Here is a 19,087-nt window from a genome sequence, read left to right as displayed (position 1 = left end):
AGCAGCAGAGATAAAGAAGGCATATCGGCGTCTCTCTCTCACTCTGCATCCTGACAAAAACAAAGATGAAAATGCTGAAACTCAGTTCAGACAGGTGAGACACCGTTCAGACAGGTGAGACACTGTTCAGACAGGTGAGACACCATTCAGACAGGTGAGACACACCGTTCAGACAGGTGACACACTGTTCAGACAGGTGACACACTGTTCAGACAGGTGACACACTGTTCAGACAGGTGAGACACACTGTTCAGACAGGTGAGACACTGTTCAGACAGGTGAGACACTGTTCAGACAGGTGAGACACTGTTCAGACAGGTGAGACACACCGTTCAGACAGGTGACGCACTGTTCAGACAGGTGAGACACTGTTCAGACAGGTGAGACACTGTTCAGACAGGTGACACACCGTTCAGACAGGTGAGACACACCGTTCAGACAGGTGAGACACACCGTTCAGACAGGTGAGACACTGTTCAGACAGGTGAGACACACCGTTCAGACAGGTGAGACACACCGTTCAGACAGGTGAGACACTGTTCAGACAGGTGAGACACACCGTTCAGACAGGTGAGACACACTGTTCAGACAGGTGAGACACTGTTCAGACAGGTGAGACACACCGTTCAGACAGGTGAGACACACCGTTCAGACAGGTGAGACACACCGTTCAGACAGGTGAGACACTGTTCAGACAGGTGACACACCGTTCAGACAGGTGAGACACACCGTTCAGACAGGTGAGACACCGTTCAGACAGGTGACACACCGTTCAGACAGGTGAGACACACCGTTCAGACAGGTGAGACACCGTTCAGACAGGTGAGACACACCGTTCAGACAGGTGAGACACTGTTCAGACAGGTGAGACACACCGTTCAGACAGGTGAGACACCGTTCAGACAGGTGAGACACACCGTTCAGACAGGTGAGACACTGTTCAGACAGGTGAGACACAGTTCAGACAGGTGACACACCGTTCAGACAGGTGAGACACCGTTCAGACAGGTGAGACACTGTTCAGACAGGTGAGACACAGTTCAGACAGGTGACACACCGTTCAGACAGGTGACACACCGTTCAGACAGGTGACGCACTGTTCAGACAGGTGAGACACTGTTCAGACAGGTGAGACACTGTTCAGACAGGTGACACACCGTTCAGACAGGTGAGACACACCGTTCAGACAGGTGAGACACACCGTTCAGACAGGTGAGACACTGTTCAGACAGGTGAGACACACCGTTCAGACAGGTGAGACACACCGTTCAGACAGGTGAGACACACCGTTCAGACAGGTGAGACACTGTTCAGACAGGTGACACACCGTTCAGACAGGTGAGACACACCGTTCAGACAGGTGAGACACCGTTCAGACAGGTGAGACACACCGTTCAGACAGGTGAGACACCGTTCAGACAGGTGAGACACACCGTTCAGACAGGTGACGCACTGTTCAGACAGGTGAGACACTGTTCAGACAGGTGAGACACTGTTCAGACAGGTGACACACCGTTCAGACAGGTGAGACACACCGTTCAGACAGGTGAGACACACCGTTCAGACAGGTGAGACACTGTTCAGACAGGTGAGACACACCGTTCAGACAGGTGAGACACACCGTTCAGACAGGTGAGACACACCGTTCAGACAGGTGAGACACTGTTCAGACAGGTGACACACCGTTCAGACAGGTGAGACACACCGTTCAGACAGGTGAGACACCGTTCAGACAGGTGACACACCGTTCAGACAGGTGAGACACACCGTTCAGACAGGTGAGACACCGTTCAGACAGGTGAGACACACCGTTCAGACAGGTGAGACACTGTTCAGACAGGTGAGACACACCGTTCAGACAGGTGAGACACCGTTCAGACAGGTGAGACACACCGTTCAGACAGGTGAGACACTGTTCAGACAGGTGAGACACAGTTCAGACAGGTGACACACCGTTCAGACAGGTGAGACACCGTTCAGACAGGTGAGACACTGTTCAGACAGGTGAGACACAGTTCAGACAGGTGACACACCGTTCAGACAGGTGACACACCGTTCAGACAGGTGACGCACTGTTCAGACAGGTGAGACACTGTTCAGACAGGTGAGACACTGTTCAGACAGGTGACACACCGTTCAGACAGGTGAGACACACCGTTCAGACAGGTGAGACACACCGTTCAGACAGGTGAGACACTGTTCAGACAGGTGAGACACACCGTTCAGACAGGTGAGACACACCGTTCAGACAGGTGAGACACTGTTCAGACAGGTGACACACCGTTCAGACAGGTGAGACACACCGTTCAGACAGGTGAGACACCGTTCAGACAGGTGAGACACCGTTCAGACAGGTGAGACACACCGTTCAGACAGGTGAGACACCGTTCAGACAGGTGAGACACACCGTTCAGACAGGTGAGACACTGTTCAGACAGGTGAGACACACCGTTCAGACAGGTGAGACACCGTTCAGACAGGTGAGACACACCGTTCAGACAGGTGAGACACTGTTCAGACAGGTGAGACACACCGTTCAGACAGGTGACACACCGTTCAGACAGGTGACACACTGTTCAGTAGTGATGCAACAGATCATAGTTGATCTGTGATCCATACGGATCGACAGATCAGACGGTGACCCAACAATTCCCCCATGAGCAGCACTTGGTGACAGCGGTAAGGAAAAACTCCCCTTTAACGGGTAGAAACCTCAAGCAGAACCCGGCTCTTGGTGGGCGGGGTGAGAGAAAGAAAGAAAGAGGGAAAGGGGGGAGGGGGGACAGAATAACAACAATCACAACGACAACAGCAGCAACAGCAACAGCAACAGCCAGGGAAGGATGCCATCAGGACTGTGAAGCACCGTGAAGGTTCGGCCCAGAACTCAGGTTTTCCTGTGAGATGAGAAAGCACAAAAACTCAGAGGAAGAAGCAAAGTTAGTGACATGCATTGATGTTACATGAATGCATACAGATGGAGAGGAGGAGGAGGAGAGAGGAGCTCAGTGCATCATGGGAAGTCCCCCAGCAGTCTAGGCCTATAGCAGCATAACTAAGGGCTGATCCAAGGCGAGCCTGGTCGGCCCTAACTATAAGCTTTATCAAAAAGGAAAGTTTTAAGCCTACTCTTAAACATAGAGAGGGTGTCTGCACCCCGGACTGAATCCGGTAGATGGTTCCATAGAAGAGGAGCCTGATAGCTGAAGGCTCTGCTAGTCGTGGACTAGTTTTTCTGCATCTTTTTGGGACAGGATGTGCCTGATTGTTTGGAGGCTAGTTCAACAAACGAAGCTGCAGGATGAGACGTGTGTTCATGTTTGTAAGTTATCAAGTTTTGATGATTTGGAAACAGGCTGTTGTTTCATTCACTACCATGCTTAAAAGAAGAAGGTATCAGGCCTCATATTGCAATGTAATTTAACAATTGAGCATTTAATATTTTATATATTCCCTGCTGTGTTTTACAGAATATATGGAAAGCAAAGTTTTATTTGTCTCTCCCCCCACCTTATTTTTTAAAAAATTTTTGCTAATCTGAAAAATGATCCAATCCGTGACTCAAATCCATGATACGATCCGAACCGTGAGTTTTATCTGGGAACTTAAACTATGTGATTAACCTTCATTGGATAAATCTTGAATTAGAACGATTACTAAATCAAAAACATCTGAGTGCATAAAGAGTTTTCTAGAGTCATGTGCAATGTCTTCTTCACTTCCTTACTTACCACTTATTTACTTTCTTACATACTACTTACTACTATTTACTTCCTTACTTACCACTTATTTACTTCCTTACTTACCACTTATTTACTTTCTTACTTACTACTTATTTACTTTCTTACTTACTACTTACTACTTCTTTACTTACTACTTACTACTTATTTACCTCCTTACTTACCACTTATTTACTTCCTTACTTACCACTTATTTACTTTCTTACTTACTACTTATTTACTTTCTTACTTACTACTTCTTTACTTACTACTTACTACTTATTTACCTCCTTACTTACCACTTATTTACTTTCTTACTTACCACTTATTTACTTTCTTACTTACTACTTACTATTTACTTCCTTACTTACTACTTACTACTTCTTTACTTACTACTTACTACTTATTTACCTCCTTACTTACTACTTACTATTTACTTCTTTACTTACTACTAACTACTTATTTACTTCCTTACTTACTACTAATTTACTTCCTTACTTACTACTCATTTACTTCCTAAACTTACTACTTTACTTCCTACTTTCTTTAACACTGGAATTGGCCCAGTAGATCCCAACGGACCCCTTGGATATTAATAAACAATTCTGTGACTTTTATTCTAATCTACTTCTGAACATCCAACTGATCTGGGTTTAATGGATACATTTTTGAAAATCTATCTGTGAAAGTTACTCTAAAGAATCCCTAGATCATCCTGTTGCCTTATATGAAATAAAAAATGCTGTTACGTCTATGCAGAGAGGCGAGAGTCCAGGCCAGATGGTTTTCCTACAGAATTTACAGAGAGTCCTTTACTTGACTCTGTATTTGATAATAGTTTAGATTCATCGAACCTCCCTCAAACCCGCCGTCAGGCGTCAATATCCCTACTTTTGAAAAAGGATCCTCTTAATTGCTCCTCCTGCCATCCCTTAAGTCTCCTTAACATTGTCCTTAAGATACTGGCTAAAGTGCTGCCTCTTCGCCTTAAGTCTATTTTGCTCAATATTATCTCCTCTTTATTAAAAATAGACTTTTTGTATATGTCAGGCATGTGTTTAATATCCTCTATCCTCTGTCCTTGGATGCTGAGAAAGCCTTCGATGGTGTGGAATGAGGCTACCTGCTTTATGTTCGCTGGTGTTTTGGTTTGGGTGACACTTTTATCTCCAGGGTCAGATTGTTATATTTCTCCCCTTTGGCTTCGGTTAGAACAAATGACACACTCATCATATTTTCCTCTTCAGTGTAGGACGAGACAGGGGTGCCCACTACCCCCATAGCTTTTTTTTCATTTTTTTCATTTTTATGGCATTTGACATAATTTATCATAAATTAAGAATGAGTTTGCTCTACTAGCTTTTAATTTTTTTCACTACTTATAAATTAGACACATAAAAACATCTCTTGATTTAATCCCAGAAACCAAAGTTTAAGATACACACTGTGTGTGTGTGTGTGTGTGTGTGTGTAGGATGGGTCAATGCAGAGGATCAGTTTCCTCTTCTTCTTCAAATTAAATCCTTTTGACGACTCTGTTTTCTCTTCAGCTGGTCGCCATTTATGAAGTCCTGAAGGATGAGGAGAGACGACGCAGGTGAGACTCACCTGTCTGCATCACAGTCACCTCTCAGCCAATCAGAACGCACAGACAGACCTCTGCAGCTGTGTGTGTGTGTGTGTGTGTGTGTGTGTGCAGGTACGATGACATCCTGGTGAACGGGCTTCCTGATTGGCGGCAGCCAGTCTTCTACTATAGACGGGTGAGGAAGATGAGTAACGCTGAGCTGGCCTTCCTCCTCTTCCTCATCCTCACCGTGGGACATTACGCTGTCATCTGGTCCATCTACTTGGAGAAACAGCTGGTGAGAACCAATCACAACAGCCAATCAGAAGAGAGCAGGTCATATGACCTGATGACTAGGGATGGTTATCGCTTGAATTTTATTGATTCTGATTCCAATTCTGCTAATCGATTCTGGTTCTTATCGATTCCCAGTTTCAATTCCAGTAAGAATTTACTTATTACTTACTGTTTCATTAAAATAAGTAATTCAAAGTCTTTTCTGTCTCATTGTTCCTTCAGTGTGTCGTCACGTGTCACATGTCACGTGTCACGTGCACACTAGTAAACAGACCTGCAGCATGATAACTAACATTATTACAAACTGCTATGCAGGGTTTTTCTGATCAGACTTTAAACGCAATGATCTGTTACTCCAACGGACTGCTGGATCGTATTTCACTGTCTCACCAGCACTTAAAACAACACGCCCCTTGTATTGTTTGACCGTCTTTCTCTCAGTACTGTTGTGATGTCAGCAGCGCGTGCTCCTTTGTAAATAAACTGACCCGCTGTTGCAGTGATGCATGACGGAGATAGAGCCTGGCAGCCACGTGCTTGCAGGTATCTGGCACGTTTAGGAACCGATGAGCAGAATCGGAATTAACATTTCTTAATGTTTCCTTTGGAATCTGAATATTGGAACTGGTTCTAATTTGGAACCGGTTCTCGATGCCCAACCCTACTGATGACGAATCCTCCATGTTTGCAGGACGAGCTGCTGAGTAAGAAGAAGAAAGAGAAGAAGAAGAAGTTAAACTCCAGACCTGCAGACGAGCTGAGATGTATCAGCCAGGACCGGCCTGACAGGTACAGCTGTGACATCATCACTGCATCTCCTGTTTACCGCCTTGTTTCTGTTGTTTATTGTTTGTTTGTTTCAGAGTTCAGGACCGACCTCACTGGCACGACATCCTCCCTCTGAAGCTGAGCATCTGGCTTTACCTGTCCATCAAAAACCTGCCGCAGACCCTCCAGGTACGCTACCTGTCTGTTTACCTGTCTGTTTACCTGTTTACCTGTCTGTTTACCTGTCTGTTTACCTGTCTGTTTACCTGTCTGTTTACCTGTCTGTGACCTGTTTACCTGTCTGTTTACCTGTCTGTTTACCTGTCTGTGACCTGTCTGTTTACTTGTCTGTGACCTGTCTGTGACCTGTCTGTGACCTGTCTGTTACCTGTTTACCTGTCTGTTTACCTGTCTGTTTACCTGTTTACCTGTCTGTTTACCTGTCTGTTACCTGTTTACCTGTCTGTTTACCTGTTTACCTGTCTGTTTACCTGTCTGTTACCTGTTTACCTGTCTGTTTACCTGTCTGTTTACCTGTCTGTTTACCTGTTTACCTGTCTGTTTACCTGTCTGTTACCTGTTTACCTGTCTGTTTACCTGTCTGTTTACCTGTCTGTTTACCTGTTTACCTGTCTGTTTACCTGTCTGTTACCTGTTTACCTGTCTGTTTACCTGTCTGTTTACCTGTCTGTTTACCTGTTTACCTGTCTGTTTACCTGTCTGTTTACCTGTCTGTTACCTGTTTACTTGTCTGTTTACCTGTCTGTTTACCTGTCTGTTTACCTGTTTACCTGTCAGTTTACCAGTCTGTTTACTTGTCTGTGACCTGTCTGTGACCTGTCTGTTTACCTGTCTGTTTACCTGTCTGTTTACCTGTCTGTTTACCTGTCTGTTACCAGTCTGTTTACTTGTCTGTTTACTTGTCTGTTTACCTGTCTGTTTACTTGTCTGTTTACTTGTCCGTTTACCTGTCTGTTACCAGTCTGTTTACTTGTCTGTGACCTGTCTGTTACCTGTCTGTTTACCTGTCTGTTACCTGTCTGTTACCTGTTTACCTGTCTGTTACCTGTCTGTTTACCTGTCTGTTACCAGTCTGTTTACCTGTCTGTTTACCTGTCTGTTACCTGTCTGTTTACCTGTCTGTTACCAGTCTGTTTACTTGTCTGTTTACTTGTCTGTGACCTGTCTGTTTACCTGTCTGTTACCTGTTTACCTGTCTGTTCACCTGTCTGTTTACCTGTCTGTTACCTGTTTACCTGTCTGTTTACCTGTCTGTTACCTGTTTACCTGTCTGTTTACCTGTCTGTTTACCTGTTTACCTGTCTGTTACCTGTCTGTTACCTGTTTACCTGTCAGTTTACCTGTCTGTTCACCTGTCTGTTTACCTGTTTACCTGTCTGTTACCTGTTTACCTGTCTGTTTACCTGTTACCTGTTTACCTGTCTGTTTACCTGTCTGTTTACCTGTCTGTTTACCTGTCTGTTTACCTGTCTGTTACCTGTTTACCTGTCTGTTTACCTGTCTGTTTACCTGTCTGTTTACCTGTTTACCTGTCTGTTTACCTGTCTGTTACCTGTTTACCTGTCTGTTTACCTGTCTGTTTACCTGTCTGTTTACCTGTTTACCTGTCTGTTTACCTGTCTGTTACCTGTTTACCTGTCTGTTTACCTGTCTGTTTACCTGTCTGTTTACCTGTTTACCTGTCTGTTTACCTGTCTGTTTACCTGTCTGTTACCTGTTTACTTGTCTGTTTACCTGTCTGTTTACCTGTCTGTTTACCTGTTTACCTGTCAGTTTACCAGTCTGTTTACTTGTCTGTGACCTGTCTGTGACCTGTCTGTTTACCTGTCTGTTTACCTGTCTGTTTACCTGTCTGTTACCAGTCTGTTTACTTGTCTGTTTACTTGTCTGTTTACCTGTCTGTTTACTTGTCTGTTTACTTGTCCGTTTACCTGTCTGTTACCAGTCTGTTTACTTGTCTGTGACCTGTCTGTTACCTGTCTGTTTACCTGTCTGTTACCTGTCTGTTACCTGTTTACCTGTCTGTTACCTGTCTGTTTACCTGTCTGTTACCAGTCTGTTTACCTGTCTGTTTACCTGTCTGTTACCTGTCTGTTTACCTGTCTGTTACCAGTCTGTTTACTTGTCTGTTTACTTGTCTGTGACCTGTCTGTTTACCTGTCTGTTACCTGTTTACCTGTCTGTTCACCTGTCTGTTTACCTGTCTGTTACCTGTTTACCTGTCTGTTTACCTGTCTGTTACCTGTTTACCTGTCTGTTTACCTGTCTGTTTACCTGTTTACCTGTCTGTTACCTGTCTGTTACCTGTTTACCTGTCAGTTTACCTGTCTGTTCACCTGTCTGTTTACCTGTTTACCTGTCTGTTACCTGTTTACCTGTCTGTTTACCTGTTACCTGTTTACCTGTCTGTTCACCTGTCTGTTACCTGTTTACCTGTCTGTTACCTGTTTACCTGTCTGTTTACCTGTCTGTTACCTGTTTACCTGTCTGTTACCTGTTTACCTGTCTGTTTACCTGTCTGTTACCTGTTTACCTGTCTGTTTACCTGTCTGTTACCTGTTTACCTGTCTGTTTACCTGTCTGTTTACCTGTCTGTTACCTGTTTATCTGTCTGTTTACCTGTCTGTTTACCTGTTTACCTGTCTGTTTACCTGTCTGTTACCTGTTTACCTGTCTGTTTACCTGTTTACCTGTCTGTTACCTGTTTACCTGTCTGTTTACCTGTCTGTTTACCTGTTTACCTGTCTGTTTACCTGTCTGTTACCTGTTTACCTGTCTGTTTACCTGTCTGTTTACCTGTCTGTTACTTGTTTACCTGTCAGTTTACCTGTCTGTTACCTGTTTACCTGTCTGTTTACCTGTCTGTTTACCTGTCTGTTACCTGTTTACCTGTCTGTTTACCTGTCTGTTACCTGTTTACCTGTCTGTTTACCTGTCTGTTACCTGTTTACCTGTCTGTTTACCTGTCTGTTTACCTGTCTGTTACCTGTTTATCTGTCTGTTTACCTGTCTGTTTACCTGTTTACCTGTCTGTTTACCTGTCTGTTACCTGTTTACCTGTCTGTTTACCTGTTTACCTGTCTGTTACCTGTTTACCTGTCTGTTTACCTGTCTGTTTACCTGTTTACCTGTCTGTTTACCTGTCTGTTACCTGTTTACCTGTCTGTTTACCTGTCTGTTTACCTGTCTGTTACTTGTTTACCTGTCAGTTTACCTGTCTGTTACCTGTTAACCTGTCTGTTTACCTGTCTATTTACCTGTCTGTTACCTGTTTACCTGTCTGTTACCTGTCTGTTTACCTGTCTGTTACCTGTTTACCTGTCTGTTTACCTGTCTGTTTACCTGTCTGTTACCTGTTTACCTGTCTGTTTACCTGTCTATTTACCTGTCTGTTTACCTGTCTGTTTACCTGTCTATTTACCTGTCTGTTACCTGTTTACCTGTCTGTTACCTGTCTGTTTACCTGTCTGTTACCTGTTTACCTGTCTATTTACCTGTCTGTTTACCTGTCTGTTACCTGTCTGTTTACCTGTCTATTTACCTGTCTGTTACCTTTTTACCTGTCTGTTTACCTGTCTATTTACCTGTCTGTTACCTGTTTACCTGTCTGTTTACCTGTCTGTTTACCTGTCTGTTACCTGTTTACCTGTCTGTTTATTGGTCTGTTACCTGTTAACCTGTCTGTTTACCTGTCTATTTACCTGTCTGTTACCTGTTTACCTGTCTGTTACCTGTCTGTTTACCTGTCTGTTACCTGTTTACCTGTCTGTTTACCTGTCTGTTTGCCTGTCTGTTACCTGTTTACCTGTCTGTTTACCTGTCTATTTACCTGTCTGTTTACCTGTCTGTTTACCTGTCTATTTACCTGTCTGTTACCTGTTTACCTGTCTGTTTACCTGTCTGTTTACCTGTCTATTTACCTGTCTGTTACCTGTTTACCTGTCTGTTACCTGTCTGTTACCTGTCTGTTTACCTGTCTGTTATCTGTTTACCTGTCTATTTACCTGTCTGTTTACCTGTCTGTTACCTGTCTGTTTACCTGTCTGTTACCTGTCTGTTTACCTGTCTGTTACCTGTTTACCTGTCTGTTTACCTGTCTGTTACCTGTTTACCTGTCTGTTTACCTGTCTGTTACCTGTTTACCTGTCATTTTATTTGTCTGTTACCTGTTAACCTGTCTGTTTACCTGTCTATTTACCTGTCTGTTACCTGTTTACCTGTCTGTTACCTGTCTGTTTACCTGTCTGTTACCTGTTTACCTGTCTGTTTACCTGTCTGTTTACCTGTCTGTTACCTGTTTACCTGTCTGTTTACCTGTCTATTTACCTGTCTGTTTACCTGTCTGTTTACCTGTCTATTTACCTGTCTGTTACCTGTTTACCTGTCTGTTACCTGTCTGTTTACCTGTCTGTTACCTGTTTACCTGTCTATTTACCTGTCTGTTTACCTGTCTGTTACCTGTCTGTTTACCTGTCTATTTACCTGTCTGTTACCTGTTTATCTGTCTGTTTACCTGTCTGTTTACCTGTCTGTTACCTGTTTACCTGTCTGTTTACCTGTCTGTTTACCTGTCTGTTACCTGTTTACCTGTCTGTTTACCTGTCTGTTTACCTGTCTGTTACCTGTTTACCTGTCTGTTTACCTGTCTGTTTACCTGTCTGTTACCTGTTTACCTGTCTGTTTACCTGTCTGTTTACCTGTCTGTTACCTGTTTACCTGTCTGTTTACCTGTCTGTTTACCTGTCTGTTACCTGTTTACCTGTCTGTTTACCTGTCTGTTTACCTGTCTGTTTACCTGTCTATTACCTGTTTACCTGTCTGTTTACCTGTCTGTTTACCTGTCTGTTACCTGTTTACCTGTCTGTTTACCTGTCTGTTTACCTGTCTGTTACCTGTTTACCTGTCTGTTTACCTGTCTGTTTACCTGTCTGTTACCTGTTTACCTGTCTGTTTACCTGTCTGTTTACCTGTCTGTTACCTGTTTACCTGTCTGTTACCTGTTTACCTGTCTGTTTACCTGTCTGTTTACCTGTCTGTTTACCTGTCTGTTACCTGTTTACCTGTCTGTTTACCTGTCTGTTTACCTGTCTGTTACCTGTTTACCTGTCTGTTTACCTGTCTGTGTTGCAGGAGGTGCAGCAGTACTATGAGGACTACCAGCAGATGAAGCAGCAGCAGAGAGAAGAAGCTGAAGCTGAACAAGAAGTTGTGACCAGTAAACATTTTTATTATTTTATTATTTTTCCTTCCAGGCTGCCGTAGTTTCAGCTCATTTATATAAAACTGACAGGCGTTGAAGTTGTTGATAATCAATCACAGTCAATGATCAGTGATCAGTCTCTTTAGTGTTTGAGCTACTGACAGTGTCGGACTGTCCCAGCAGCACCTGAATGCACCATGGCAGTGTTGGAGGCGGGGCCATGTTCACTCCTAAGCCAGCTGCTCGGTGGCGCATGAAGCCAAAAAAGAGGCTTCCTGCTGTAAACAGATGACCAGCGCGCCCAGTACAGACGTCCGCTGGCTGACGGCTGACTTCCTGTTCAGCTCTCCGCTAACTCGAATGAGATGAAATGATTTAATCGTTCGGCTCTTAAGACTTTCTGTTGGTCCTCGCAGGAGAGAAGAGGCCGAAGGTGAAGAAGCCGAAGGTGGAGTTTCCAGTTTACGAGCCGTCAGCAGAGAACCTGAACTACCAGAGTTACCAGCAGACCTCGTCCATCGAGGACATCGAAGACCAGATGGATGACTGGCTGCAGGACCGCAAGGCTGCCAAGAAGAAGGTCTGATATTATTGATCTGTTATTGATCTGATCAGTTCATATTACAGTCATAGACAGAACAAGAAGGAGAAGGTCTGATATTATTGATCTGTTATTGATCTGATCAGTTCATATTACAGTTATAGACAGAACAAGAAGGAGAAGGTCTGATATTATTGATCTGATATTTTTAGGGTGAGGCCACTTTGGCCTTTGATAAATACAAATTTATTGGGGCGTCCACGGCACCGGCTGTTTGGCCGTGGTATACTTCCTGCCTTCTGTTATTGATCCGATCAGTTCATTCCAGGGTCTGAAATTAACGGAGGAATCGGGATGAGGAGCTTTGAAATGTAAAATAATCAGTTAAAGACTTGATATGTTTTTCAAAGCAGGTCCAGATGTTGCTCTGTAGTAAATGTGCAACTGGGAAATGTCTGGGCCAGCTGGGCTTCCGTACCTGCACAGTCTGTCCCCCCCCCCCTCCCCTCCCCCCCCCCTCCCCTCCCGCTCTGTGAGACAGCAGCAACAGTTTGTTAATTCAAACCTGTCGCACTTGAAGCAGAGTCAACATCAGATGGAAATGATAGTAGGTTAGAAATGTGGACAGTCGCTAAGCCTCAAACAGGTAAACAGGTAAACAGACAGGTAAACAGGTCACAGACAGGTAAACAGGTCACAGACAGGTAAACAGGTCACAGACAGGTAAACAGGTAAACAGACAGGTAAACAGGTAAACAGACAGGTAAACAGGTCACAGACAGGTAAACAGGTCACAGACAGGTAAACAGGTAAACAGACAGGTAAACAGGTAAACAGACAGGTAAACAGACAGGTCACAGACAGGTAAACAGACAGGTCACAGACAGGTAAACAGACAGGTCACAGACAGGTAAACAGGTAAACAGACAGGTCACAGACAGGTAAACAGACAGGTCACAGACAGGTAAACAGACAGGTCACAGACAGGTAAACAGACAGGTCACAGACAGGTAAACAGGTAAACAGACAGGTCACAGACAGGTAAACAGGTAAACAGACAGGTCACAGACAGGTAAACAGGTAAACAGACAGGTCACAGACAGGTAAACAGGTAAACAGGTCACAGACAGGTAAACAGGTAAACAGGTCACAGACAGGTAAACACAGAACAGAACATGCAGACAATCAGCAATGTTGCTGACATGTTGAACTGACGTTGTTACGTAACGTTGTCTTTATTGTTTCTACTTTTGAAAATAAAATCTGCATTAAAAATACTCACAGTTCTAATCTGTCACTGGGATTATAAATGTGAGTATTTTTACTCATTAAATGTTCATTATAAGTTCGGCTGCTATCTTCACTGTTTTAATAAGAGTCAGTGAATATCGGTCGTTATGCAACAAGTGTTTCACATCATTTGAAATAACTGGAACATATTTCATGAGGGTAAAAACAGTGAATTTCCTGCCCTGGTTGATGCAGTTTGGTTAAAGACAGAAGGTTTGTCTCTGTGTCTTCAGGTGTGATGGACACCTGAATGATGTCTCTGTCTCTGTGTCCTCAGGCTGCAGACTGGACGGAGGACGAGCTGAGCTTCCTCAGCAGGTTGATGGTTAAATTCCCTGGAGGAACTCCGGGTCGCTGGGAGAAGATCGCCCATGAGCTGGGGAGATCAGTGACGGATGTAAGACATCGTATTGGTGATCAGTGATGTCAGAAACCTGATAAACTGCATATTTGTCAGAGATCCGTTTATCATAAGTTATCAATATTGTGTTGTAGAGGGTTTTATGTGTGTCAATACTTACAATACATCTGCCTTTATTTTGGAGTTGTGAGCTGAAAACATTTGATTCTCTTGTAGTAAACATCAGGTTTCTCTGAGAGGAGATGAAGCTGCTGATCAGTTTAGTTTGTAGATGACGTCTTAAACAACAGTCACGATCTTTAATAAGATCTCTGCCAGCAGAGAGCCGTCAGCGGACCTTCGGCTTTGTCAGAGTCGTGAGGCGGCCGTGTGCTCCAGGACGTCTCTCAGGGCTTTCAGTGATCTACACCGATAATCGCTGTGAACTAGCAGCATCTCGCTGTATGTGTCTGGGTGAACTTCAGTTGTTTCTGTAATTCATGCAGCTTGTTACTTCTGACAGCAGAGTTATTACAAACATTTACCTCAAATCCTGCTGAAACCTTTTCACCAGTTGCACAGATCTGGCTGCGTCAGGACTTAACAGCTGCTTGGCGGCGTCCTGTCAGAACAGCAGCACCAACAGTTTCTTCATTTCAAATTCTTCTGTCAGCAGTTTCTTCACATCCTCAAAAAAGACGTCCGCTCTACAATTTCAGAGTTCTTGAACAATTAGTTTTAGTCTTGTTGTTATCCATGTACCTGACATATGCAATGACTCGCTTACTGTTACTGATGTCTGTGGTCTCATCCAGTCTTGTCAACATCACCCACAAGTGTTCTTGCAATAGCTTGGTGCGTTTCTGACAGACCTTTCTCATTAAGTTAGCTTCCAGAACTTGATGAGTCTGTGTTCAGTGGTTTTGAAACGGCACTCCATGTCTTTCATGAATTTAACCAGATTTAACCAAATTAGCCAATTTGTTTTCTGCTATGAAACAGGTGGTTCGTTTCCTTCTCACGCTGCAGCAGCACAACTTCAGTAGCATCAGCCATCACGTTCTTTGCGGAATCTGCTTCACGCTTTTTCTTCAAGGCTGCTGAATGAGAAACGCCATCTGAGTGGCAACTTGAAGTTTAAAAAGGCGTAAAAGGTGTAAAAGGTGCAGCACCGTCCATTTTACAAATCAAATCATTTCACAAGTTCGAGCCACGGATATATTCTGAACCAGTTAGCCTGAAACTTGTCTTTAGACTTCTGCTTCACCTTAATAACGTTATCGTTACTTGTCTGAGAATCTTGAGGATTGATGTTGTTTATGTTGACATCACTGGTGTCAACGTGATGTGAAAGTGAAGATAAATCAGTTTAAAAGTTAAAAAAATAAATTCCTCCCACCGTTAAACGGCTCTGGATTACAGCAGAATCCGGTGGTCTGGTGTGTGTCTGTCTGCCGCCAAGCCGCGGCCGAATCCCCCGGTCCAGCCCCATGGTACGTGCAAAATTTTCACTGAAGTTGAATATTTTCAACTTGTGCGAATTTCACGTATTCGTGTCATTCACATCATTTGCGACGCTCAGAGCGAATACACACGAATTTGCTTCTTTACATTGACTTTATATGTAATCTCATCACGCGAAGAATTCGCTTTGCGTTTGGTGTGAACACAACATAACAATTTCCCCCAATTCCAGTCTTTGTGCTAAGCTAGGCTAACGGTTTCCCCCGATTCCAGTCTTTGTGCTAAGCTAGGCTAACGGTTTCCCCCGATTCCAGTCTTTGTGTTAAGCTAGGCTAACGGTTTCCCCCGATTCCAGTCTTTGTGCTAAGCTAGGCTAACGGTTTCCCCCGATTCCAGTCTTTGTGCTAAGCTAGGCTAACGGTTTCCCGATTCAAGTCTTTGTGCTAAACTAGGCTAACGGCTTCCCCTGATTCCAATATTTGTGCTAAGCTAGGCTAACAGTTTCCCCTGATTCCAGTCTTTTTGCTAAGCTAGGCTAACAGTTTCCCCCTGATTCCAGTCTTTGTGCTAAACTAGGCTAACGGTTTCCCCCGATTCCAGTATTTGTGCTAAGCTAGGCTAACAGTTTCCCCCTGATTCCAGTCTTTGTGTTAAGCTAGGCTAACAGTTTCCCCTGATTCCAGTCTTTGTGTTAAGCTAGGCTAACAGTTTCCCCTGATTCCAGTCTTTGTGCTAAGCTAGGCTAACAGTTTCCCCCTGATTCCAGTCTTTGTGTTAAGCTAGGCTAACAGTTTCCCCTGATTCCAGTCTTTGTGCTGAGCTAGGCTAACAGTTTCCCCCTGATTCCAGTCTTTGTGTTAAGCTAGGCTAACAGTTTCCCCCTGATTCCAGTCTTTGTGCTAAGCTAGGCTAACAGTTTCTCCCTGATTTCAGTCTTTGTGTTAAGCTAGGCTAACAGTTTCCCCTGATTCCAGTCTTTGTGCTGAGCTAGGCTAACAGTTTCCCCCTGATTCCAGTCTTTGTGTTAAGCTAGGCTAACAGTTTCCCCTGATTCCAGTGTTTGTGCTGAGCTAGGCTAACAGTTTCCCCCTGATTCCAGTCTTTGTGTTAAGCTAGGCTAACAGTTTCCCCTGATTCCAGTGTTTGTGCTGAGCTAGGCTAACAGTTTCCCCCTGATTCCAGTCTTTGTGTTAAGCTAGGCTAACAGTTTCCCTCTGCTTCCAGTCTTTGTGTTAAGCTAGGATAACCATATCCTGGACCTGTCTGTGCTCCACAGAGAAACGTCATCTTGTTCTTCTAAACACCTGAAACTGACTGAAGTTTGTTTCCTTCAACAGGTGACGACTAAAGTCAAACAGGCCAAAGACAACGTGAGCCTTCCCTCAGGTAAACTCTACTGCTGTTTCTACTGTTCAAGTACTAGATTCTACTGTAACCGTCAGGTTCTACTGAGGTTCTACTGTCAGCATCAGGTTCTAATGAGGTACTACTATCAGTATCAGGCTCTAATGAGGTTCTACTGTAACCGTCAGGTTCTACTGAGGTTCTACTGTCAGCATCAGGTTCTAATGAGGTTCTACTGTCAGTATCAGGTTTTAATGAGGTTCTACTGTAACCGTCAGGTTCTACTGAGGTTCTACTGTCAGCATCAGGTTCTAATGAGGTACTACTATCAGTATCAGGCTCTAATGAGGTTCTACTGTAACCGTCAGGTTCTACTGAGGTTCTACTGTCAGCATCAGGTTCTAATGAGGTTCTACTGTCAGTATCAGGTTTTAATGAGGTTCTACTGTAACCGTCAGGTTCTACTGAGGTTCTACTGTCAGCATCAGGTTCTAATGAGGTTCTACTGTCAGTATCAGTTTCTACTGAGGTTCTACTGTCAGCATCAGGTTCTAATGAGGTTCTACTGTCAGTATCAGGTCCTAATGAGGTTCTACTGTCAGCATCAGGTTCTAATGAGGTTCTACTGTCAGTATCAGGTTCTACTGAGGTTCTACTGTAACCGTCAGGTTCTAATGAGGTTCTACTGTCAGCATCAGTTTCTACTGAGGTTCTACTGTCAGTATCAGGTTCTAATGAGGTTCTACTGTAACCGTCAGGTTCTACTGAGGTTCCACTGTCAGCATCAGGTTCTAATGAGGTTCTACTGTCAGTATCAGGTTCTAATGAGGTTCTACTGTCAGCATCAGGTTCTAATGAGGTTCTACTGTCAGTATCAGGTTCTACTGAGGTTCTACTGTAACCGTCAGGTTCTACTGAGGTTCTACTGTCAGCATCAGGTTCTAATGAGGTTCTACTATCAGTATCAGGTTCTAATGAGGTTCTACTGTCAGCATCAGGTTCTAATGAGGTTCTACTGTCAGTATCAGGTTCTAATGAGGTTCTACTGTAACCGTCAGGTTCTACTGAGGTTCTACTGTCAGCATCAGGTTCTAATGAGGTTCTACTGTCAGTATCAGGTTCTAATGAGGTTCTACTGTCAGCATCAGGTTCTAAGGAGGTTCTACTGTAACGTCAGGTTCTGCTGAGGTTCTACTGTCAGTATCAGGTTCTAAGGAGGTTCTACTGTAACGTCAGGTTCTGCTGAGGTTCTACTGTCAGTATCAGGTTCTAAGGAGGTTCTACTGTGCTGCAGGTCTGGTGAAGCTGTCGGAGCTGAAGGGACAGCCTCCTCCTGTGAGGTCACTTCCTGACAGCATGATGACTCAGCGAGGGGGTGGAGCCTGTGAGGAGGAGGCGGAGCCAGAGGAGGAGGAGGAAGCTCCAGCGGTCAGGAGGAGGAACAGGAAGGCTGTCACAGCAGCAGACGGGGGAGAGGTCCGGGTCAGAGGTCGGCGGCAGAGAGATTTCGACCCGGCAGCAGCAGCGGAGGAGGAGGAGGCGGAGCCTCAGGACCACACCACCTGGACTCAGAGCCAACAGAAGCTGCTGGAACTCGCTCTGCAACAGTTCCCCAGAGGAACCGGAGAACGCTGGGACCGCATCGCCAAGGTGGTCCCCGGCAAGACCAAGGTACTTGTAAGGGACCGTAGGGTTAACTGATCGATAGCTGATTAATTAACTGATTGATTAACTGATTGATGAACCGATTAACCGATTGATTGTATTGGTTTCAGGAGGAGTGTATGATTCGCTACAAGATGTTAGCGGAGCTCGTTCAGAAGAGGAAACAAGCCAAGAGCTGATGAACGCTGACCCTGCCTCCTGCTGTGACCTTTGACCTCCCATGTTTTATTCCTGTCCAGGTGAACTGGCTCCTGATCAGATGGATATGTTTTGTTTTTTTATCGGCTCACCTGGTCAGGTGTGTTTTTTTAACCGATGTCTGGTGTCAAACAGGACGACGTCACCTGACCTCTGACCTCACAGCTTCATGTGCCTTAGCTCCACTCAACATGCTGTCAATCACTTCTGTTCAACTGATCAATAAACATATTTATTATCTGCTGCAGTAAGAAAGTAGAGAACTCACTTTGTGAATAAAATGAATAACAGTTGCTGTGTGGTGTTTTCTGAGGTTGCCATGGTAACTAAGTACTCCATATTCTTCTACTTTATTCTTTCACTTTACATTTATTTAACTCTTCTGTTTGTTTATTCAGCTCATTATATTTATTTAACTTCTTCATTTCTGTTTTGAGTTTCACATAAAAAATGATTCAATGAGACCAAAATAATTTAAAACTATAAAATGAATCTCTGAAAGTAGAAATATCACCGTCGGTTTTACTTCCGGCTGTTTCCAACCGGTGGTCAGCTATGGACGTGTTTATTGGTCCTCTGAATATGACGTCATCAGGCAGGTTCAGGTGAGTAAAGGTAGTTTTGTAGATCAGCTGGTGAAATAACGAAACCTGCACGAGCTCTCACACACACT

At 44.2% G+C, this 19,087-nt stretch overlaps 1 protein-coding gene across 1 annotated transcript in view; it reads left to right on the top strand.

The window, feature by feature from the left end:
• The window catches only part of dnajc1 (DnaJ (Hsp40) homolog, subfamily C, member 1), a 20,219-nt gene extending 1,512 nt beyond the window's left edge, over positions 1 to 18,707 (top strand). The window contains exons 2-12 of the mRNA XM_067607035.1: positions 1 to 94; positions 5,270 to 5,316; positions 5,419 to 5,584; positions 6,275 to 6,372; positions 6,447 to 6,540; positions 11,503 to 11,587; positions 11,989 to 12,152; positions 13,681 to 13,800; positions 16,545 to 16,593; positions 17,846 to 18,222; positions 18,327 to 18,707. The exon at positions 1 to 94 is cut by the window's left edge and continues 8 nt beyond it. Of these exons, the coding sequence (XP_067463136.1) occupies positions 1 to 94; positions 5,270 to 5,316; positions 5,419 to 5,584; positions 6,275 to 6,372; positions 6,447 to 6,540; positions 11,503 to 11,587; positions 11,989 to 12,152; positions 13,681 to 13,800; positions 16,545 to 16,593; positions 17,846 to 18,222; positions 18,327 to 18,395 (1,363 nt within the window). The 3' untranslated portion in view covers positions 18,396 to 18,707. The remainder of the gene's footprint in view (positions 95 to 5,269; positions 5,317 to 5,418; positions 5,585 to 6,274; positions 6,373 to 6,446; positions 6,541 to 11,502; positions 11,588 to 11,988; positions 12,153 to 13,680; positions 13,801 to 16,544; positions 16,594 to 17,845; positions 18,223 to 18,326) is intronic.
• The last annotated feature ends 380 nt before the right edge of the window (positions 18,708 to 19,087 follow it).

This window comes from Thunnus thynnus, chromosome 12 (genome assembly GCF_963924715.1).
Source record: "Thunnus thynnus chromosome 12, fThuThy2.1, whole genome shotgun sequence".
NCBI lineage: Eukaryota > Metazoa > Chordata > Actinopteri > Scombriformes > Scombridae > Thunnus > Thunnus thynnus.
This window is presented reverse-complemented; position numbering and strand designations above follow the sequence as displayed.